We start from the raw sequence: 24,839 nt of genomic DNA, 5'->3' as shown, positions 1-24,839 counted from the left end.
GCTAAGCTCCATTCGGATTGCCTGAATGGGGATAGATTCAAGCAGAGCTAGTACTAGTCTCCAGAAGATACCTTCAAGATTGGGCCACACTGACCATGATAAAGCAAACAAGGCCTCTGCAACGTGGGTCAATACTGGCAAGACTTTCATCTGGAAGAATTCAATCACCAGACATATTTAAAATTTGCAATGACATGCAAGGATCAGTCCATCCTATCGCCTATAGTTGTTAGGATCCGTCCTATTGCCCTTCTAGAAAATGGGTACCACAATGGGTCGTGTTCATGAGGTTGGGATTTTATGTGTGTTTTTAATTAGCCCAAATAATTCCTTCATAAAAATTGCCCATTGCTCCGGGTTCTTTTTCAGAATTAGATTTGATATGCCATCTGGGCCGGCTGCTTGAGTTTATTATTAAGGCGAGAACAAGTTACTCTCTTACCTGTTAACGTTCTTTCGATGGGATGGTCCGACGACGTATTCCAGATCTTTGACAGTAATCACACAGCTGTGCTGCTTTGGAAAATTTTCGGCGTCTGTGTCCTACGTCGATGACGTTGATGCGCCGTCCCCAAGGATCTCCTCCGACGGCCGACGTCACCCGATGTGATAAGTAGGACGCACAACGCCCGTAGCCTCAGTTGTAGTTTTTTCCCCCAGAATGTGTGCCACCAGTCTGCTGCCAGTCAGACAAACAAGGACTTGCGGAAACATAAGCTGCAATCGCATAAGAAATTCTGCAGCGGGGAAGGTAGGGAGGTAGCGATATGGAATACATCATCGGACCATCCCATCGAAATAACGTTACCAGGTAAGAGAGTAACTTGTTCTTCGAGGGGATTGGGTCCTTCGACGTATTACGTATCTTTGACAGACTCCCGAAGCAGTACCAAAGCAAGGATGTGGGAAAAGAATTTAGAACAGAAATATAGCATGCCCAATCAAATTGCGGAATAAAGGACTGCCTTGCCAAAGGCCAGATCCTGTCCTCGGATGGAATCGAGGGAGTAGTGACGTACCAAAGTATGTACTGAAGCCCAGGTGGCTGCATCACAGATGTTACGAATAGGAACATCCCTCTGTAGGGCAGTAGATGCAGCCATACCCCTGGTAGAATGGGCCTGCAAGCCAGCCGGTGGGTCCTTACCCGCCAAGCGGTAACGCTCGGAGATAGCCAAAATAATCCAACGAGACAAAGTCGGTTTCGTCACAGCTTGTCCCAAACGCTTTCCAGCGTAACCAATGTAGAGTTTTGATCGTCCACTCTGACCCGGGACATGCGTGAAATATAAAAGCTCAATGCTCTCCTAGGATCAAGCCTATGGAGCCTCTCCTCTTCCTTACCAGGATGCAGAGGAGGATAGAATGCCGGAAGAACAACCTTCTGGCCCAAATGAAATTCCGAAACCACCTTCGGAAGAAAGGAAGGACGAACTCGAAGGACAACTCTGTCCTTCTGAAACACAGTGAAGGGTGGCTTAACTGAAAAGGCCTGTAACTCACTCACTCTGCGAGCGGAAGTAACCTCAACCAAAAACACAGTTTTAAGAGTTAACAGTCTCAAAGGGCAAAAATGCAAAGGCTCAAACGGAGCACCCATAAGAAACTTAAGAACAAGGTTCAAATCCCAACCGGGCACCAGAAAAGGTGACGGAGGGAACACATTAGTGAGCCCTTTCAAAAACGGAGAAATTAAAGGAATCTTAAAATAGGAACATCCTTCAGACGAGCGCTTAAATATGGACAGCGCCACCAGGTAACCTTTAATGGTACCCACTTGCAAGCCCCTGTGGGCCAAAGAAAGCAAAAAAAGACAGAACCATGGGAATGTCACATTCAAAAGGATCCATATTCTTAACTCTGCACCAGTTGCATAATTTACGCCAATGGCAACGGTACAGAGACTTTGTTGCCAGCCGTCTAGCCGAGAGCAACACCTCCAACACGTCTTCAGGGAGGTCCCAATCCTTATACCTCAACCTTTCAGAAGCCAAGCGTGAGGTTGAGGGATCTGACATCTGGATGGAGAACCTGACCCCCACACCCCCTCCCGTGAGTCTCGGTAGGGAAGACGACGTGGAGGGCAGATGGACACGTCCAGAAGGTCCGGGTACCACGTCCGCTGGGCCCACGCCGGAGCAATGAGGATCAACTGGGAAACGAACCTCCGTAACCTCCGCAATACTTGCGGGATGATGGGGACTGGAGGAAACGCGTACAGCAGTGGGAATGACCACTCCACCACAAACGCGTCTCCTAAGGCTCCTTTTGGAAGAAATTCCCGCAAGTAGAACCTTTCGCACTTCCGGTTGACACTGGAGGCGAAGAGATCCACTTGAGGGGTCCCCAAAGGGCGAAGATCTCCAGGAGAATCTCCTGAGCCGGCTCCCACTCGTGAGAGATCGTGCTCTGCCTGCTCAGAGCATCCGCCGTCTCGTTGTCGTCTCCGGCCAGATGAACAGCCGAGATCGAAACTTCCTGCTGGATGGTCCAGAACTCAAGCTGCATCGCCTCCCTGCACAGAGGAAGTGACCCTGCCCCTCCTTTTTGTTGAGGTAGTGCATGGCCACCGTGTTGTCTGTCAGGATCAGGACACTCTTTCCTCGCACAGTCGGCAGAAAAGCCTTCAGGGCTAGCCTGACGGCCCTCAGCTCCAACAGATTGATATGGAGTCTGGACTCCGACGGAGACCAACGACCACTGACTGTCAACTCGTTGGCATGAGCTCCCCATCCCGTGAGGGATGCGTCCGTCACGATCGTCACCTCCGGCCAGGGAAGCCAAAACAGAGCCCCCTACATCAGATTGCCTTTGACGGCCCACCACAGAAAGTCCTGGGCGACCAAGGGCGGCACCTGAACAGGGTCCGACATCCTGCCGGAAGATTGCGACCACTGCATCTTGAGTGCCCACTGCAAAGATCTCATCCGCAGACGAGCCTCTGGCGCCAGAAGAATCCAGGATGCCATGAGGCCGAGCAACCTCAAGAACTCGAACACCGGGAGCGTCTGGGAAGTTGAAACTTGTGCACCATCTGCTGAATGTGAAGACCCCTCACCTGGGGAGGAAACAGCCCCAGGGATGTGTCGAGCACTACTCCGATGTACTGGAGCCGCTGTGTTGGCGTAAATTGAGGGAGAAGCCCAGCCTGTTAAGGGAGTGGCAGGTGACGGACAGATGATCCAGGACTTGCTCTGGAGAGCTCCCCCTGATCAACCAATCGTCCAGGTAGGGGTAGACGTGAATCCCCTCTTTCATGAGATGCGCTGCCACCACCACCATGAGCTTGGTGAAAACCCTCGGGGCGGAGGTCAATCCGAACGGCAGGACCCGAAACTGAAAGTGCGAGTCGCCAACCGCGAACCTCAGGTACTTCTTGTGCTTGGGATGGATCGGCACATGGAAGTAAGCGTCCTTGAGGTCGAGAGACACCAACCAGTCCTGAAGTTGAAGGGCCTGGAGGACTTGAGAGAGAGTAACCATCTTGAACTTGTCCTTCCGTAGGAGTTTGTTCAAATTGCGCAAGTCAATGATGGGTCTCAATCCCCCGTCTTTCTTCTAAATCAAAAAATAAGGTGAATACCATCCCTTGTTCCTCTCCGCTACAGGCACCAGTTCTATGGCGCCTTTCTCCAGCAGGGCTTGAATTTCCTGCGCAAGGAGCGGATCCGGACTCTTCAAAGAGAGGTTCCCAGGTGGATTGTCGTGAGACCTCTGCCGAAAGGGAAGACAGTAGCCGTGGGTTATGATCTCCAGAACCCACACATCTGAAGTAATGGCACGTCACCCTACAAGATGCTGCGCCAGCCTTCTCCCAACCGGCAAAGCATGGGACATGGCCTCATGACCGAGTGGTAGCGGCTGCGGCGTTGACTGAGGGCAAAGAGGCAACTGCCCGAGTGGCTTTGGCACCTCGAGTACCCCGTTTCCCACCTCTGGCACTCCTACAGTGACCTCCTTGACTGACAGCTCCTCTCGCTTTACTGAAGGATGAGTAATAACGAAAAGAACCTCCCCCCCATTCTTGTCCCGTAGGACGAAAAGGCGGAGGTTGTCGAACTGCAGCGCCCAACGACTTCGCTGCAGCTTTGGGGGTCTGCAACCTCTCAAGGCTCTCGTCAGCCTTGCTGCCAAAAAGATGTTCACCGTCAAAGGGCATGTTGAGGAGCTGGGACTGTACATCAGGAGCGAACCCCGATTCCGCAACCGAGCAAACCTGCGTATTACGGTGCTCACGGCCATGGACCGGCTGACACAATCTGCCATGTCCAAACCCGACTGAACGGCCTCACACATGGTATCCTTGCCATCCTGGACTATAGCAAGGAAACCATCCCGTTTGTCCCCTTCGGGAATATGTTCAGCCGCTAATGCAACACAGTTCCACAGTGTGTGTGTGAAACGAGACAAGGCACATACGGAGTTGGCCGCCTGAAGCGCCATACCCCCCGAAGAAAACACTTTCTTCGCCCAGCCATCAAAATGTTTGTCGTCCCTATCCGGAGGGATGGTAGGATACGACGCCTGCTTTGCCGGGGCCGTAGCCGCCTGCACCACCAAACTCTCCGGAGTGGGGTGCCTGGACAAGTAGCAGGGGTCGCTACTGGCTGGACGGTATTTTCACGACAAAGACTTGCCCACTGCCGGGAGACTCTCCGGAGCAGTCCAAGCCGCTGCCACCCTTCTCTGCAGAGCCATATGAAATGGCAGTACCGGGTCAGTGGGGGGACCAAGATCAAGGATGTCCGCGAGATCATCCTGAACAAACTCCCCTGGGGGAGCCGACCATCCCAAGTACTCGGTGACCCGAGACATAAGGCGCCGGTATGAAAAATCGGCATGAGTGGCAGGCTCCGGCCTACAAAACTCCACCTCCGGAGAGGTGTCCAGTTCACTGGCATCATGCAGTGACTGACTGCCTCAGGTCATCAAATTGGCTATGGCCCGAGAGAAGCTCATCAGCCACCGTAACCGGAACCAAGCCCTCATCACCCTCCGAAATGTACTCCAGGCGGTGAGTGGAAGACACCTCGGGACCAAAGCTATGCCCGACCTTAGCCAGAGCCTTTTTAGGGGCTACCCCCGTGCCACGGGGCCCCTCCGACACCACCGCCTCAAAAGGCATCGAGGGCGCCGAACGAGTCGGCGCCGAGAGAATCGGCGTCGACGTCAGCCGCAGCGTCGCCACAGGCCTCGAAGCCAGGGCTCTGAGCATGTCCTTCGACGACCTAGGCGCCGACGACCCCCTCGAAAGCAGAGCCTCGAGAGAGGTAGTCGACGACGACCTCGGCGCCACAGGCGTCGACATCTTCCTCGAAGACGGCACAGGATCACGCGGTCTTGAGCGCGTCGAGGACCGGGACCTGGAATGGGCATGGCGAGAACAGTTACCCTTGTCAGAGCGGGACCTCTCCCGCAAACCGTGCCGACCACCCGAGCCCGAAGGCATGCGAGCAGTGTCTCTCGACCGATCATGACCGACCCCACTCGGAGGCGCGGACGGACCGGTGCCCTGCGATTCAAGAATCGCCAACATCTGCTTCCCGAAGGAAGCCCATTCCTCCAGCGTCGCTTGCATGGTGGGATAAGCGACCCACCGATGGGCGGAGTCCTCGGAAGAGGACGGGGAAGGCGACCAATGCCGGCGCTTCCGGGAATGCCTCGAAGAGGCAGAGGAGTGGCGAGACAGACTCCTGGAAGAAGACCCACCGGACCTCTGACGATGACGCGGAGAGTCGCCTCTCGAATCATCCGTCGAAAGCCCCGCAGACCTCGACTTCCTGGGTTTAGACACCCTACCTACTGACAACTTCTTCTTGCGCTCCCGCAAGGCCTTGGCCGTGAGTGACTGGCAGTCGACACAGTTCGTGTCGTGGGCCTCCCTGAGGCACCAGAGGCAGGCATCGTGCAAGTCCGTTACCGACATCTTGGACCCACAGTCCCCGCATTTCTTGAAGGCCGGACGTGGGGTTGAAGACGAGGTAGATATCGTCACAAACAGGTTTTCACAAAAACCGAACAGGTCCAAAGAACCGAGAAGAATACGACAAACTCCAAAGAGTCGAGGCGTACCAAGATTCACGAAGCGAACATGTTCGCGGAAAAAAACGGAACTGAGGCTACTGGTGTCGTGCATCCTACTTATCACATCGGGTGACATCGGCCGTCGGAGGAGGTCCTTGGGGATGGCACATCGACGCAGGAAATTTTCCGAAGCAGCACAGCTGTGGACATTACCCCTCAAAGATGACTCAGCAGAGAAGCTATGCTCCCATAATTTTCAATGAAATTCTGGTAGTACCCAGTAAGACCTAGAAAGGCTCTCGGTTGGTTCTGAGTAGTGGGGGTGGCCCAGTCCTGAACAGCTTGTACATTAATAGGCAAGGGCCTAATTTCACCTCCTCCTACCTCATGCCCATGGTAGACCACTTTGCTCTGACCAATTTGGCATTTACTTGCCTTTATGGTCAGATTGGCCTGTTCAAGAGCCTGCAATATACAACCTAGATGAAGAAGATGGTATTCCCAAGTAGGGCTGAACACTGCAATGTCATCCAAGTATGCCATGCATAAGTCCTAACCCATTCAGAACCTGGTTCACCATCCTTTGGACTGTAGCAGGTGCATTCTTTAGACCAAAAGGCATAACGCAAAACTGGTATAACCCTCCTGCGGTGGAAAATGCAGTTTTCTTCTTGGCATGGTCCGTCAGTCCTATTTGACAATAGCCTTAGGTCAATCCAAATGTACTGAGGAACCTGGCAGCTCCAGGTTTATCCACCAGCTCATCTGTCCTTGGTAAAAGATGGGCATCGGCCTTTGTGACTGCATTCAGAGCCCTATAATTCACACAGAATCTCAACTCTTTGGTTCCTGCTTTTGGCACTAGTACTACTGGACTAGCCAATGGACTGGTAGATGGCTCTGTAAGCCCAAGGTCAAGCATCTTATTGACCTCTTCCTTTATGCGAGTTCGGACATGATCAGACATTCTGTAGCCCCTGCTTTTGACAGGGAGCCGGTCACCAGGGTGTATATCATGCTGGCCCCAAGGGGCTAAGCCTGGTGTCGGAGAGGCAAACCGAGTTCAACTCCTTCAATTGCCTCATCTGAAGGGTGTCACCCGAGGAGATCAGGGAGAGGCTCACTCTCCTCCTCCTCTTCTAGATCAGAGGCTATAAGCAAAGTTCCCAGTTCTGGTCTAGAGACATAGGCCTTCAGACGGTTAGTGTGAATGACCCTAGGGACCTCCTTGGGGTTGCCCAAGTCCACTAAATAATAACCCTCTCCAAGTTTGCCTACAACTTTGAAGGGTCCAATCCATCTGGTCCTGTGAGGCCCCGTCTTGTAGGAACCATAACTATTACTAACTGATTTGGAGTAAGCGCCAGCAAGTTGGCCTTCTTTTCATGCCAATGCTTGACCAGAGCCTGTCCAGCTTTCAAGTTTTCAGTTGCTTCAGTCATCAAGAATACAATTCTCCTCCTGAGGCCTAGTACGTAATCAGTGTCATGGACCGGCTTTAGGTATGGAACACTCCTTCTCTGAACAGGGCGAAAGGGCCTCTGACAGGATGACCACAGAGGAGCTCAAAGGGGATGAAACTCACTACAGCTTGAGGCACCTCTCTATAAGCAAATAGAAGGAATGGCAGTAGAAGGTCCCACTTTCTTCTCATGGGTTCCTCTAATGCACCCATCATGCTCTTCATCGTCCTCTCAAACCTTTACCAGACCATTTGTTTGCAGGTGGTAGGCAGTTGAGAACTTGTAAATTACTCCACAGTTTTTCCACATGGTCTGCATGTAGTTGGACATGAAATTTGACCCCCCTATCAGAGTGAAGCTCCTTAGGAAATTCCAAGGCGGGCCTTCGCCACTGCTTGGGCAGTAACAGTTCTCATAGGTATTGCCTCAGGATATCTGGTAGCATGGTCTACCACAACCAATATGAATCAGTTGCCTAAGGAGGTTGGAGGGTCTAGGGGGATCAACAATGTCAATCCCCACCCTCTCAAAAGAACTCCCACTACTGGGAGGGCACTAAAAGGTGCCACATTCTTGGATCCACTTTTGCCACAAGTCTGACAAGGGTGGCAGCTCCTACAATGTTTGTCAACATCTGCACCCATCTTGAGCCAGTAAAAGTACAGAGCATGCCTCTCTTTGGTCTTCTTGGAACTCAAGTGACCAGCTAGAGGGATCTCATGTGCTAGTTTTAGGAGCTTGAATCGCACCTCCTGGGATACTACCAGTGGCCAGAAGTCTCCTGGGGTAGATTCTGTAGGCTCACTGTAGAGGAGGCCATCCTCCAAGTAGTCTATGCTTCCCTTGTTCTTGCCCTTCCAGCTGGGAAGCTGTATTTTGTCTCAGACCTTCTAGAGAGGAACACTCTTTGTCCTCTTCTGAAATCTGTCCTAGAGGGTCCACCTTCTGCAAGCAAAGTCTGCAGCTCAGGGTGGTCTCTAGGATCCAGATCTTCTAAGCAGGGAAGGACCTTCTGCAGCTCAGTTTCACCAGTAGCTGGGTTTTCAGGAGTTGGTTCGTCCACCCACTCATCCTCAGCTGGGGATGGGGTCACTGGGTTGAACTTCATTGTTTTCAGAGCAGATTTGGGTTTGAGACCCTTTTTCTTACCAGAGACTCTGGATTTCAGTCTCTTCTTTCTTGAAGAGAAAGGTTGGCCTGCCTGTTGGTTTGAGATGCTGGATTTCTCCTTGATCTCAAACAGTCTCTCAAGGTTGCCTCTCTGGCCAATCTTTTTGCTGCGAGGCCTGGGGGTACTGGAGACTACTCCAAGAGTTTAAGTCATTACCAAACAGGACTCTCCCAGGTACTTCGGATTGCACACCAACAGGAATTCATACAGTCATGTTATTGCACTGGATACAGTACGGCAAAACGGGAACCATTGGGATAGGGCCTCCAGAAAGTTTAAGGGGACCTTTGGGTGCCTTAGCTACATCCTCAGGTTTGCAGAAACTTTCATCGGCTGCAGTAATGCTGGCCCCAGTGTTTCCTGGCCATCTACAAGTCACTGTCCTTGTATATATTCTTGTGTTGTCAGGTATGGTATTATACACATCTATGTTTTGTTGTCCCCACAGACCCAAGGACACCAAGGGGTTATTCAGCTAGTAGGTGAACCCGAGCACTTGTCATTGGAGCTTCATCCTCAGGAATGAAGGCCAAGGAGACTGGACCCCTGAAGGTTTACAATTGGACCTAAGATCCCCTTTCACATGGTCACCAGACCCACATACCACACATTTATCAAAGCTTTACTGGAATGGGGGTTTCTGCTAACCTCCATCTGGGTTGGCTTCAGAGGTTTCACTAGACCTGTATGGCTTCCCTTGGTATCTACCCTTATGGTATTCATCGCCCTCTTTAGGTGGTGGAGGATTAGAATTTTCTTTACTATATTTCTTGTGCTTTTTCCCACTCATCCTTTTTCAGAGTTGCCCCAGAATCCTTATGAGTGGCCCTGTTGGCTACCCATAAGTCAGCAGCCTGAGCTAGCCTCTTGAGATCAAGTTCCTTAGTCAGCCAGGTGCTGTGCTGTCTCAGCTCAGGGGAACAGGCATCAAAGATGCTCTAGTACAAACAAATTTCTCATTCCTTCAAAGGAGTTCACTTTGTAACCCTTAGCGAACCATCTAAGTTTTTCAGGCATTCACAAACCCAGGAAGCACAAGTGGTACCATCCTTTTTAGGGCCTCTAAATCTCTTAAGGTAGTGAGTAGGAGTCTTCCCAAATCTGGCAATAAGAGCCTGTTTCACTAGTCCATAATCTTTCCTGTCATTAGCAATCAACTCCATAACAGCATCACAACCATTCTGTGGGAGCCTAGACATGATCCATCCAACTAAATCATTCCCACAATACGCTGCAAACCATACACACATTTAAAAGTACTAAACCAAACCAACACATCAAGTTTAGGATCATACATACTTTACAGCCTCTTTTGGTAGGCAAGGTCCCTTGGGACTAGTAGAACGAGAAAACCCTGTGAAGGAAGCAGAATCAGGGGACATCTTTTTCATATCATTTTCATGCTGCATTTCCCTCTCTCAGTCCGTTCTTGTCTTTGTCCTCCGGCTGTACTGCAAGTTTCTTGAATTCTAGTTCCAGTCTCATTCTTTCAACTGAGATATTCTGGGCTTACATTGTGACCCAGGGGGAGGGGGGGGGAGGGTGGAGAGGGGGCGTGGTTGTTGAGGTACAGGAGAAGGCTGTGCAGGCAGGTGGCTCACCCCTTGAAAATCCTCCTCAACTTCTGACCCATTTGACAGATTGGAGCTAAGCTATGAACTATCAATGTTGGAAGTAGGGGTTATGGGCCTACTTCCAAGATTTTTGTGATTTAACAACTTTGTAATCAACTTTTTTTCCTACCTTTAAACGCAGTCCCCTTGTTCCACATAAATCTTTCAATTGTTCAGGGCTGAAGCCCACCAAAAGGCAAAATGCACAAAGGACTCCAACCTGATTCAAACAACAGAGTAAACGTCCAGAAGGAATTAACTGACAAGGAATTGCCAGAAAAGAAGATGGGGGTCAATTTGAGAAAATTGTCAACTTTGGGTGCTGTACTTCAGCTGAGGAATCAGCCAGCAGATACATGGCACAAGGTAGCAAAAAAAAAAACAAACTACTGCCACCAGCTATTCAAGTTAGTTAGTGTAAGGAACAAGTTACTTACCTGTAACTGATGTTCTCCAGCATGGGTCTGGCATGGATTCACATGCTCATGAATATTCCCCATCAGGCTGGGAATCCTCGGTAAAGAAAACATCAGTTTCAGTTTTGTTTCTGAACTGTCTTTCTACTAATAACCAATCACTGGTCTCTGGGTCATACTGTCCCCAGCCAATGACTGCCCTCTACCTAAGCCCCTCCTCTGGCAGCCATCTTCAGATTTGGTAGCACGTAAAGTGGCAGTAGGACCAAGAGAAGAGCCGCACAGGGGTAGGCGGAAGGGTTCGCATGTGAATCCATGCCAGACCCATGCTGGAGAACAACAGTTACAGGTAAGTAACTTGTTCCTTCTCCAGCATGGGGTCTGGCATGGATTCACATGCTCATGGATATAAGAATACATAGCAGTATACACATGCACAACCACGGGAGGTGGCAAAAAGCTCAACATTAAGCATTACATAAACTCAACTTTAAGCAACTCTTACCTCCTCACCAGGCCCACCTTCAGGCGAACAGGTTGCGCAGCACTGCTTGGCTGACTCTGGACTCCTCCCTGGAATCACGGTCGACGCAGTAGAATCTCGTGAAGGTGTGCGTCGACCTCCACGTAGCAGCCCTGCAGATGTCCAGCAGGGGCACACCAGACAAGAACGCCGTAGTAGCAGCGATCGCTCTGGTCGAATGGGCTCTCGGACGGCCGGGCAACGGTCAGTTGGCCAACCGATGACAGTGCATGATGCAGCCGGAGAGCGATCTGGAAATGGAAGCCTTCGAGAGAGCCTTCCCTTGGTTCACAGGTCCAAAGTTCACAAATAGCTGTGATGACTTCCGAAAACTCTTCGTTCGGTCCACATAGAACTTAAGCACTCCAGCTACATCCAGCGAGTGCAAAGTCCTCTCGGCCGGCGACGAAGGCGACGGAAAGAAAACTGGCAACACCAAGGGCTCGTTAAGATGGAAGTCCGACGGCACCTTGGGCATGAAAGAGGGGTGCGTCCTCAGCACCACCCTCGTATCGTGAAAAGTCAAGTATGGAGGCTTGCAGGATAGGGCCTGAATCTCTCCCACGCGTCGTGCGGAGGTGATGGCCACAAGGAACGCTGTCTTCCACGGAGCCAAATGCAAAGGCTCGAATGGCGGTCCCATGAGCCTGGTCAGCACCACGTTGAGCTCCCACGCCGGGGCTGGAGCCTTCACCGGCAGGAACGATCAGAACAGTCCCTTCATAAATTCCTTCACCAGTCGATGAGACCACAAGGACGGCCGTCCTGTAGTTCTGGTGTATTGGGAGATCGCTGCCAGATGTATCTTGATGGAAGCGTGAGCTAGTCCAGCCTTGGCCAGCGACAGTATGTATGATAGCACTTGAGGTGCCGTAATCCGTAGAGGGTTAATCTTCTGTGCACGGCACCAGACAGAGAACCTCTTCCATCTCCAAGTCCATAGCACTTGAGAGTTGAGGACGCCCCCCTGGCCTTTGCAAGAACCTCTCTGCAGTCTGCCGGGATATCGTACCCTTCAAACTCTAGTGCTCCAGGAGCCGGGCCTGCAAGTTCAGCGACTCCAAATCGTGATGAATGGCGCCTCCTTCTGTGCAGAGAAGATCCGCGTCCGTCGGCAGCTTGACTGGAAGGTCCGGGAACCAGATCTGTCTCGGCCATGCCGGTGCGACGAGGATCATCCTGCACCGGGACCTCTTGAGTTGGTTGATGAGACGGAGCAGCAAAGGCAACGGAGGGAACGCGTACAGGAACAGGCCGTCCCAGGGGAATGAGAAAGCATCGCCCATGCTCCTCGGCTGGGGAAACCTGCTGTCGAACCTCTGGCACTTGGAGTTCGTCGCTGTCGCGAACAGGTCCCAACGTCGGAAGAGCCGATCCACCTGATCCTGGCGTAGTACCCACTCGTGGCACGAGCGTAGCTCCCTGCTGAGTGAGTCGACGATGGTGTTTTTTATTCCTGCCAGGTGGAAGGGAACCAGAAACATCCCCTGGGCGACGGCCCAGTGCCACAGATCCTGGGCCTCCTTGGACAGGGCTGGGGATCTGGTGCCTCCCTGCTTCGGATGTAGAACATCGTGGTGGTGTTGTTGGTGAAAATCCTCACCACCTTGCCCTTGAGGGACAGGAGGAACGATGTGAACGCCCAGAACACCGCGTGGAGATCTCCGTTGTGAGCACCCCATCCCTCCAGGGAGGCGTCTGTCGTCACCGTCTCCTGATACGCCGGGGTCTGAAAGTCCGTGCCTGCCGTGAGGTGCGCATGGGTGCCCCACCACTGAATCCGTAGTCTACAAAGGCGCACTAGGTAGATGCATGAGGACATCATCCCGAGGAGGGACTTGATGGTCCTCACCCAGGCCATGTCAGTGGCTAGCAGGCGCTGCACCTTGCCCAAAATGGCCTTCGTCCTCTCCTCCGACGGAGACGCCAATCGCTCCACTGTGTCGAGCTTCGCTCCCAGAAACAGTGCCACCTGCGAAGGGACCAGGTGGGATTTGGGGTAGTTGATGGCGAATCCCAGTTCCGTGAGTAGGCGGACGGTCCTCGCTGTGTGCTCGACAGCGAGTTCTCTTGTCCTTACACGGATGAGCCAGTCGTCCAGGTAGGGGTAGACGTGGATCCCCTGCAGTTGCAGCCGCGCTGCCACTGGTGCTAGGCACTTGGTAAACACCCTGGGTGCCGACTTCAATCCGAACAGCAGAGCTCTGAATTGGTAGTGACGTCCCTGGACTACGAATCTGAGGAACTTTCGGTGTCGTTTTAGAATGGGGATGTGGAAGTAAGCATCCTCTAGGTCCAACGTCGATAGGAAGTCGCCCTCCTCCAGCTGTCCCAGCACGTGCTGGAGGGTGACCATCCTGAACTTCTGTGCCTTGATGAACGTAGGTCCAGTATGGTGCGCCAACCGCCTGTCTTCTTTCTGACGAGGAAGCCTCTTGGGGACGAGCTCGATTGCACCTTTCTTGAGCATCGCCCTTACCTCCAACAGCATTTGAGGGACGCGATTCTCCTTCCTGGCCACGGGAGGAATGCACGAACACTCCTTCAGGAATTCTAGCGAGTGCCCGCAGGCCAGGGTATCCAGCACCCAACGGTCGGTGGAGATGGACTCCCACATGCTGACGAACCTCGTCCGCCGGCCTCCCACCGGGGTGCTTCGGTGGGGGCCCGATGCTACGCCCGGTTCAGTCTTGTTTGGAAGTGGCCTTGCCGCTTTGGCCTCCTTGACGACAGAGGCGAGATCCTCCTCGTAAGCTGCGACCACTGTAGGCCTCCTAGGACGAGGAGTGGGCCGCCTGGCGGTAGGTAGAGGAGCCACTGCTGGATCCCTTGGAGGCCCCTTGCCTGCATCCGGTGCTCCGAAAGTGCCGTCGTTGTTGCAGGACTCCCAGGGCTCGGGCCGTCTCGGTGTCGGTCTTGATGGCCTGGAGCGACTCATCTACCACCTTTCCAAACAGGTTGCTGCCGTCGAACGGCATGTCCAACACCCTGGTCTGAACGTCCTGACGGAAGTCCGTCGCTTTGAGCCATCCTCGTCGTCGAAGGCAAACACTGTTGCCTAACTGGCAAAATCCGGTGTTGGCAATGTCCGTTGCCACCGTTATGGCGTGGTCCGACGCCACCTCACCTTCCTGCAGAATCTCTAGGGCCTCCGCCCTCTTGTCTGGTAGGCAGGGGAGCTATCTTGTACCAAAGCTCCCAGTCGTAACGGGCCACAATCGCTAAGGCATTGGCCGCCTTAATTGTCGTCGAGATGACTCGTCGCCCCATGGCGTTCAATTTGTTTCCCTCGCCGTCCCAGTGGGGAAGTAAAGGTTGAAGCCGCCGCACCTGCCGCTTTCTTCTTGGCCGCTGCTGAGACGACGGAATCCGCAGTAGGCTGGCCCTGAGGCACAAGGGGGCGGCGTCGGGGACCCGGTACTACTTCTTGTACCGGTCCCTCTTGGCAGGCGTTGTGGAAGGGTTCTTCAGGACGGCAAGTCCCTCGTCCCAGATATCGTCGAGTAACGGTACCGCGAGGACCACCTTTCTCTTGGCCTCCCGCCGTTGGTAGAGGAAGCCTTTCTTCTTCTGTTCCTCCGGGCAGAGCTGGAAGAGCTCGGATGCCCTGGCGATCATGGCGTGGAAAGAGCCAATTTCGTTGGGCGGAGAAGCCCGAAGGGGTGGTGATGGAAGGTCCGTCCCGTCGTCATCCATCCCCGTCGCTGTATCCGTCGCCGTGTCATCTCGGGGGACCGGCGAGGGGGATGAGGGCTCCACAGATCTTGCGGGCACAAGGGCGAGGGTGGACTCTCCTCCGCTTGTTCGGAGGGCTCCCCGACAGTCCTGGTTCTGGATCCTCCGCCGGGGTTTGTGGTAATCTCGTCCTTATCTCGGTGCATAAGGATTGGATTGCCAACAAAATGGCCGCCGAGCTGTCCTGAGGATCAGGCAATGGCTGCGACGGGCAGGACGGCTGCTCCTCCACTGGGCCTTCGTCGTCGCCCTCGTCGTTTTCTTCGATCACATCAGCAGGATCTCTCCCGTGGGATCGTACCTCCTCGTACCTCTCGTTGAGGCCCTTCACGGCTTCCACCAGCTCCTCCTCAGAGGCTGAATCCGTGTCCGTAATGGCCACCGCCCCCCCCCCCCTCTTTTTCCACCGGGGTCTTCACGGGGGTCTTGTCGATGGGCTGGAAAGAGGATTCCCTCCGCGGTGGCAGGGAAACTCTGGGCCCCGAGGTCGCCTCCACTGGCGTAGTCTCCGCCAGCTTCGCCAGGGCCGCTACAACTCCCTCGATAGAGGCCTTCGCCGGTTGGATCAGGGCCCTCACCACCTTAGGTTCATCCTGGGCATTCACCTTGGGGGGAGGGTGACCGCCTCGCTCCCCCTCGGCTCCCTTCGAGATCGACCGGGGCCTCTCCAGAAGCTTACCCGGGTTCTCTGATTTCCTCTTCCCTGAACCAGAGCGTTGGCTCGTGGTTGATGGTGCCGGGGAAGGCGCGCCCTGCCTGGCAGCCGAAGAGCCCGACCGTTCTGCACTCCCGATGCTCGCCGACTCGCGGTGCTTAGCCTTCTGTTGGGCCCCCCCGTCTTCGGGGCGCCCTCACAGGACTTAGAAGACCGCTCTGACCTTTTCTTCTTCTCACCTGCTGGGCCCTTCTCCAGCCAGCTGGCGAGGCGGGTACGATGATCCCTCATGGTCCGTTCCGATAGGTTCTTGCAGAACGCACAGTCCTTCTCCACGTGAGTCTTGTCCTCATGAAGGCAGTAGAAACATCTCGAATGCTCGTATTCCTTGAAAACATTCTGTAACCCGCATCCAGGGCAGTTCCTCAACAGCTTGGATCCGGGCATCGAGCTTCCCTTGTCCTGGGCCAGGTCCAAGGTAGGCCTCGGATCTTCTGGAATCCTCCTAGCAGCGTAACTCGAAAACTTCACCCTTGAGGGGCGTTGAAAATTTCGAAACGGATCCCCTTTGAAAAAAGCACGAAAACGCAGTAAAAGCTCGAGAGCTATAGAACGAGGACTCCCAACACTTGAACGTGGGGTGAAAATCTGAAGATGGCTGCCACAGGAGGGGCTTAAGTAGGGGGCTGTCATTGGCTGGGGGCAGTATGACCCAGAGACCAGTGATTGGTTGTTAGTAGAAGACAGTTCAGAAACAAAACTGAAACTGATTTTTTCTTTACCGAGGATTCGGAAGGGGAATATTCATGAGCATGTGAATCCATGCCAGACCCCATGCTGGAGAACAGAATGTTACACGAGAAGAAAAATTCTCCCTAACAGACAAACATGGATGGATTAAAATTCCTAAAATCATGATGAAAAAGCAATATGGTGGAAGGAGAAAGAAGTATATTTGGCAATCTAAGGAAAAGGTCAGAAGAAGGAAGAGCAGTAGCGCAGATAGTAGAGCGAGAATAAAAGAGAAGATCCAAAGAAGGGGCCAGATTGGTGAGATGGTGGTGTGGGCAACTGAAACAGAGAAGATTCAAGAATTGGAATAAGAGGACAAGAATTAGGAGTAATGGTAAAATGAAGATTGAAGTCACCACCCATGATGGTAGGAGAAGGGAGTAAACACAGGAGAGAATCACATTGAGATAATCACAGAAGGATGCAATAGGTCCAGGGGGATGATAGATAAGTTCAAGTGAAAAGAAGACGAAGGAATTGAAATGATTTTTTAATTTATTTGTATATGGTTTTAAATGAAACCTTCACAAAAGTAGTACACAAATGAACAGTAAAAACAATACAATTGATCTAAAATTTGAACATGGTTACTATAAAACTTCTAAAAGTATTCTAAAAGTGAAGAGAACAATTGATTGGATTCTTCTAAAATTAGATAACACCAGCTTCGAAAAACAATTTATGTTAGACCACACTCTGTTTTGAGGAATCTTACAATTGCTAATTGCAGTGGGACTTTGTTAACGAATAGCATGCATTTCCAGACTTGATTTAAAGCCACATTTGTCACATCTGGGACGAAACTAGAGAAATCAGACAGTCTCTTTGGAGACAAAGTAGGGCATTCCAGTAACGGATGTCTCAGTGTTTCTTTTACATAATGTTCCTTGCAGTGTCTGCACCATGCCGTAAGACATATGGATTTTGTTCTTGCAGTAATTATTTCCCCAGTGAGCAAAACATTAAATCTAAATCTCATGTAAAAATGTCTCCACCCTCTGTTGGGGAAAACATAAATAAGGTTCCATAGTTCCCATATATTTATAATAAGATATCATATGAGCATACAACCTGTGTTGGGACAGATTGTTAGTTGTCATTGCCCAATCAACATTTTGCAAAAACCGTTTCATTTTTTGGGGTTAACTATAAGAGTAACCATATATGCTCCAACACTGTTCAATAATGTTTTACACAATTCCAAAAGTTTGGTCAGAAACACTGATTTTGGTATACCCTGTTTCAGCTTGTCAGACAGATCATAATACAGGTTATTTTCAGTTTGCACTAAGAGGATACGAAACAACAATAAACATTTCTACTGGACCATACTCCTAAATGATTGTAGACCGAATTTGTAGCGAATAGCTGCAATTTGGACACATTTCCGGAGACAAGTAATGATATTCCTGAGAATGGTCGCCTCTAGTCTGTTCACATCTAATTTGGCCATTATAAATGGGATTTCACTGCCATAGAGAATTTTTGGAATGGCTTTAAGCTTGTAGAATCTCAGGCAAGGAGTAAAAGAATAGCTTCCGAATTTTTGGTCTGCTACACGCAGCTGGGTGATGCAGAGTTTGACCTTAGATAAATAGTGATTCAAAACAAAGCGTTATTTGCACTCACATTCACAAAGAATCCCAAATAGATCATAGAGTTTTTAATGAGCAATTTATGCTTATCCATGCACCAGTTTTTTAATGTAGGTCTTTTTCCACTCAGACATAGGATAAGCAGTTTGAGGATTCACAACCAGGCCATTGTTGGCCATATAATTTGCAAAGGCTGATACCAAGTGCTGGAGTCCTACCGGAGACCTGTCGAACAACAGAAAATCATCCGCGTAGGAACACCAGCACATCATTTTACCTTCCAGCTTTGGTTGGATAAAGGAAGCATTTCCTAATGCCTGCCCTATATCAGATGTATATAGATTATATAGGGTCAGAACAAAGATGCACCCTTGTCGGAGGCCATTGGAGTTCTTGATTAGCATGGAAAGATGGCCTTCATTGTTTAGTCTGATCTGTATTGTCGATCCTTCGTGTAAATGGCTCAGGGTGTCCGGAAGATCCTGAAGTAGAGCCATCTGGGACAACCTTCTCCATGATAGTGTGCGATCCACCAAGTCAAACGCAAGGGACAGATCCATGCTCGCCAAATATACCGGGCTTGCCCCTTTTTGCCAGCCCACCAGCCAGAGTTCCAATGCTTTTCTAAAACCGAATTGGGCAGACGAATAGATCTTTTCAGTAGTTGCCCACGCTTCAATTCTTTGCAGGAAAAGACTTGCGTATATTTTTGAATCTGAGTGTAAGAGGGCTATTGGCCGATAATTGGAGGCATGGATCTGTCTCCCTTTTAATATATTGGGATAATGTAACTCATATTCCATGAAGAGGGAATGCACCTTGTCCGGCCTATATCTCCGAATAGGAGGAATAGGGCTTGTGACCATTTATCCGGGTTCCCCTTAAAGAGGATGTTTGATAAACCGTTGGGGCCCGCAGTTCTAGATGAGCTAGATTTTATTATCCCCTCTCTGATCATAGTGATTCGGAAGCTGCCCGGCCACTGCATATTTTCTTGATTGAGAGGTATATATTCTACAGACTCTGTTTGCATATAGATTCTTATAGTGGGCTATGCATGTTTGTTCGTCAATAGGATTAAGATTTCGGGCTATGACAGATTTGTGGGTTTTATTTATAAATTGCCAAAAATGTCTAGTTGAGTTGCTTTTTAATTAAGACAGCATTTCTTCATTGTCCACTTGTAGCAGCTTAAATTTATAATTTCTGATCCAGTTTTTGTATACCCGTTTGATACTTTTGGCCCCCTTTCTTCTGAGATTATCAGAGATGTTTAGTAATTGTAATTGTTTTAGCGTGCAGCGTAATAACATTTTGCTTGTGTACACTGTTGAGTCATACCTATGTAAATGTCGTTTAGTGGAACATTTCCTCATTTTATTTGTTGAGTTATCGATAAGTATTTTTACGTAATGGTCATGTGTAAACCTGATTTTTTTTTCTTTGTATGTAGAATCATTGTGATCTTTGCAAAATAGATTATTGCATGCCTGAATGTTACAGAGATGCCAGATAATCCTATTGTTCCCTTGGTTTAGTGTCAAATTACCAGACATCTGCTTGGGTGTTGACTTTACTGTCGAAATGTATAGATTCAATTTGAGCATTTTATGGTCACTCCTTAGAGTGGGAGATAATCTAAAACTTTCAATCAGGCTGAAAATATCTGTCGATACATAGATATAGTCAATGGCAGAGGACCTAGCTCCTGATGTCCAAGTTATATATGGATTCTCCGGGTTCAATATTCCATGGATGGATTTCAGACCCCAAGTTTTAAATAGCATAGACCAACCCATTCGATCACACTTTTTGTATGTCGAATCTTTAGGTTGTGAAACAGTTGTTCCCAGAGATTCACCCATTATGTTCAGAGGGGCTGTGTTTGGTAGAGTTGCAATCTCTTTTGGCAACATCAGCATATTTGTATTCAAATCCCCCATTATAAGAATTTGCAGTCCTGGGTAGCCATGGACGCATTTCTCCATAATTTCTTCCATTTTAATGGTTGTTTCGTGCAAGTTTGATCCTGGTGACCAATATATGTTCCAAATTAGTGCATAGTCAAAATTCTCCACCTTTAGAAGTGCACCCAGTCCCGTAGGATGGATAATAAAGATTTCTACTATATTGATTCCAATACCCAGCTTTATTGCCAAAAGTAGCCCCCCCCCCCCTTAGGGCGGCCTATTCTAACCTTGGAGGCTAGGAGGTAGTGACATTCGAATAAGTGTTTCTGGGTGGGGGAGGTCATCCATGTTTCCTGTATGCATAAGATGTTTTTGGTTCTTAATAGGTGGCACAGTTCTACAGAGGAAAATAGATGAGAATTCCCTCGTGAATTCCAGGATAAAATGGTAAGGATATTATTTGCGTCTGTATCTAATGTTTTAGATTTTGGAGCCGGGCAATTGAGTCTCTCAGTCTCGGGGCAAGCCATCTCCAGCTTGAATCATGTTCCTGGAGACTCTTTTTTTGTGTTTTTTCTCCCATGCCTCCTAATCTAAGAAAATCATTTGAGTTAAATGCTTCTGACTGCCGAGTGCCATCTCCAAAAATAAGGATATCGAATCCCCTTTTATTGAACTGGTCAAGTTCCAATAGAACGTTCCGATATACTGTTTTAGAGTGGAATATTATTCTTACATGGTAGTAGCAGTGCGGATGGATAAAGTCCATCCTTTCGTCCCACTTTCCACAAGAGGAGGCCTAAATCCTTCAGTACATGGTGGGCGTACTATGCGATACTGCTCTGCCTGCATCTTGTGCGCACTTCCTGTTGTGGTATGGAATGGGAGTCTCATTACAAATTGGCTTTGTTTCTTACAGCCGGGTAAGATCCATGGGTCCTGGAAACACCTCACATGGCAATAAAACTAATCACAGTCTCATAACACTTGGCAAACAAATTAATCTTGAGCTTCACAGTCTCCGTTTCATGGCTGTACAGAGCCGGTCAGACCGAACCTATTAGGGGTAACCTTGAACTGCAACCTAAATTTATGATTTATTTTGAGACTGTAACCTGGCTTGCCTTTGCCTTTTTGGCACTCCTTGCTGTCCTTGCCAGAAAATATTGTACATAATATCATTCTCTCTTGTAGGCTGGTCATTGATTTGTAGAGGTTAACATTGCAGGCTTCTTTAAACGCCTCTTTGTCCCTCTCGTTGTGTCCTTATTTCCGGTATGAGGTATACCACACCTCACACTTGCTATAGATACAACTAATATTTAGCTTGAACAGCCAGCGAAAATGTACCTTGCCAATCTTCTCTCCTAAGGATATTGATGTGGGAAGAAACTGCTGCTCCATTGCAGTAATATTCAATCACTGGGTAGAAAGAATGAATTTGACACCTAATGCTGCATGCCCATCAAGTAGGGGGGTATCAAATGCTCTTGGTATGCAGAAAACCATCTTACCTCTTCATTGTCTGGAGAATAACAAAAACAGCCACGGATTTGGAAGACTTTCTGTAGCCCTCAGGTTACTGCTGTATGTTGTCATGGAAACTCAAGCCCATTTCCAAATATGGACTCTTGTTTTTCAATGCTAGTTTGAGTTCCAAGTAACTCCCGTAAAACAGCCAAAATGGAAAACCTACAAATAGGAGCCTGCCACATCGCTTGCACCCACATTGTTTAACGGCTACCGTAGCAGAACAGTGCTAGAGGAAGGCTCTATACTATTATTTCCTATTATGAAGAGGACTCCCTTACTAGGTGCAAAATACATATGAATTGCAAAAACCTATCTGTTTCAGAGTTAAAATATATTCTACATGCCTAATGAAACTGGCAAGTTTTTACTCCCTATTTAAACATTTTATACTTAAAAAATATGGAGTAAAATACTCTGAAATCTTGTCTTTGGAGACCTGGTTCTAGTAATGTGCGACAATGGACAATGATAGTTCAAAGAGTGGCGCGTTTATGGTGTATGTGGTACATGGCAATATTTAGTATGAACAAGGGGAGGACGTAATGTGTAACAGGAGGCAGGGTTAAAGCACTATATTATGCATACTGAATTGATTTGTTATGTATAATGAAGCGATTTCCTTTGTTTAGCGACGAAGGATAACATATTACACATTTTTACACAATGTTGTTTCTACGTGCATGATGCCATGTACGTCTTGTTAATCTAAAAGTAACTAAACTGATCCTCAGAGGATCTTGCTTTTGTCTATTAAGGAGAGAGACGGCAAAACCCCACGTTCCCTACAAGCAGATAACAGCACACGCCCAGCCAAAATGTAAGGGGAGATGAGCTACTGGTTTGAATCCAGGGACTGGGCCCAAACGGGACATACGCCTCAACCTTTCAAATTATGGAAAGGATCCAGGGCCTCACCACATAATCTTATTCTGCAGCTTGGCGTCCCAATAAATCTTCTAAATTTGGAGAACTCATCCAATTTCTCTTTATCCATCTCTTTGTTAAGAGCTGGCCCTCTTTCCTATACAAACTAATATAGCCCCACCACAGTTGTATGATTACTTGCCTGAGTGAGACAGACAGCTAGGATAAAAACAAAAACCTTGCTACGTCAGATAGGGTACCCCATTTCTCTTGCAGTCTATCATTTTCTTTCTTCAAGAAAAAAAATATAAGTAAAAAAACAAAGGCCAAAAAATCCACCTGTTGAGAAAAACGTCACTTTTTAGTCATAAAGATAGGGAGCTTACAACTCTCCGCTCACTTTCTCTAGGCCCCACACAAAACAATTACACAACTTATTCTGCCTGTGTAAAATTTTAGCATAGGTCTCAAATTCCAAAACAGATCGTTTCATGAGTAGGTTTACTTGCCTGAACCTTTATTCTCTTCAGGCATTCTGGAGAGCACATGTCATTTTCCGTCATATCAAATGGTTTAATTAGATAGCAAAACATTAGCTCCTGGTGGGGAAGAACACACATTTATTGTTAGCACTGAATCATTAGAAGGTATAGCCAAATAACTAAATAATAGCACTGAATCATTAGACGGTGTAGCCAAATAACAAAAGCACAGCATCAATGAATGCTGTGCAGACACAAAGCTACATAAAATGCATATATATTAAATGCAGTTCAACATCTAAACATCAGCAATTGCATATTCATTCTGCTTACATGAATTATAATAGCAGCAAATTGGGTCCTTAGTGAAATCTTGTGGTGTTTTAGAAAAGAAATCCATTTACTTTTCTAAACCTATTCTTTGGTTTCCAAGCCAAGTTTGTTCATGATGCCGATATCTAGTATTTAACATCCAGGGTTACCAGTAAGATGTTGCCATTCCAACTGATGTTATCTAGTTGGTGAATTACATCCTTAGTCTGATTAATAAAGGATGCTAGAGGATCAAAGGATTCAGTGATGTATTACTGTATGCTGATATAGGTTCGGTCAGAAATCCGATGTCACTTATTATAGATCTTCCCGGTAGAAAATGGGGTTAGAGGCACTTGCTAGGAGTGTACTTTATCTGCGTTGCTTTTTGTGCTAGTAGCAGGACCCCTGGCACAAGTCAATGGAAATGACGCAGACATTGCTGGCATAGAGTATGTAAAGACAACATATAAGGCGTCTCTTTTCACTGACTAACTTCTCTTCTTGTCTAGTCAAAAGATTGAAAATCCCAGCATTAATTAAGCCACAGGAGTTTCGAAGAGCCTCTGGCTTCAAAATAAATTTTGATAAATCATAGCTATTGAAACTTACTCTGTCCCCATCACAATTTGAATTGGTCTAGACGACACCCACCTTTATACTCTCTACTACCTCCTCAAAATGTTTGGTGGTTAAATTGACAAATGGTTTAAATGCAGCAAATTACCCTCCTCCCAGTCCGCCCTCCCCCAAGATAATAGAGGAATTACACTTCTGGCTGCTTTCTTGTTTGGGAGGTTATTTTCCAGAGGTTTGTATATGCCTTTCAGACTTTACCAATTACAGTCTCAGCTAGAGCATTCCAATCTTTACAAGAGAACTTGCCTTTGAATAACTACAAAGGCGTTTCGCCCAGGCAACCGTGGTGGCCTCCCAGACTCCAATTTGGCAAGATATTTCCAGGCACCCAAATTATGTTATGGGCGAGTGGCAGAACCCAAACTGTACAAAACACTGGGAAAACCTTAGCGGATAAGGTGACAGAGTGGAATTCAACATACATTGGTTGGCTTCCTCGGCGGGATAGTACGCTGGCTGTAAATGATCTTCCCACCATTTGGACCACCAGGAGAATTTGAGATAGGTTTGCCATAAGGAGGCATGTCAATTATTTCTCAGGCCCGGCTACCTCAAAACATGGCAACCCATAATTCTCTCAGCAATACAAAGTAAGGGACTTTGAAAATATACTTCTCAGGTAGAGGTGTGTGGGAATGCTCTACGCAAATGTTTTTAAAAAATGTGATTAAACCTTTTCTACAATATAAAGGGACATTCAGGATTAGAGACACATTTTCAATTACGGCATTGGCTGCTACTCTGTTACATGACAAACAGTAACTAGATGGCTCAATTCTTCAGATAAGCTTATTTTTGCTTTGCCAGGCTCCAGGGGTCTGCTTTTGAAACTGTACTTCTTGATTAACACCTCTAAGGAGGAACAAAGGTTCGGCCATGTCCAGGCTTGGAATACTGAGTTGGGTGTAGAATTGGATATCAAAAAGTGGCATTAAATATGGTCCAGAGTACATTATACTTCTACATGTCTACTACTTAAAGAAGAATTTTTCAAAATGTTAAGTAGCTGTTATCGGGTGCCCATTGTTCCAAAACGCTATGTGCGTGGTGGAATGGGACAATACTTGAGGGTATGTGGATGGATAAGTACATTTCTCCACATTTTGTGTCAA

At 48.6% G+C, this 24,839-nt stretch overlaps 1 protein-coding gene across 4 annotated transcripts in view; it reads right to left on the bottom strand.

The window, feature by feature from the left end:
• TSEN2 (tRNA splicing endonuclease subunit 2) overlaps positions 1-24,839 on the bottom strand; it is a 270,669-nt gene that overhangs the window by 6,434 nt on the left and 239,396 nt on the right. For all 4 annotated transcript variants that reach the window (XM_069643934.1, XM_069643933.1, XM_069643935.1 and 1 more), the window contains one exon: positions 22,804-22,893. In XM_069643934.1, coding sequence (XP_069500035.1) covers positions 22,804-22,893 — 90 coding nt within the window. The remainder of the gene's footprint in view (positions 1-22,803; positions 22,894-24,839) is intronic.

The sequence above is a fragment of the Ambystoma mexicanum genome, chromosome 2p (genome assembly GCF_040938575.1).
Source record: "Ambystoma mexicanum isolate Mex_15411 chromosome 2p, UKY_AmexF1_1, whole genome shotgun sequence".
NCBI classification, from domain to species: Eukaryota; Metazoa; Chordata; class Amphibia; order Caudata; family Ambystomatidae; genus Ambystoma; species Ambystoma mexicanum.
This window is presented reverse-complemented; position numbering and strand designations above follow the sequence as displayed.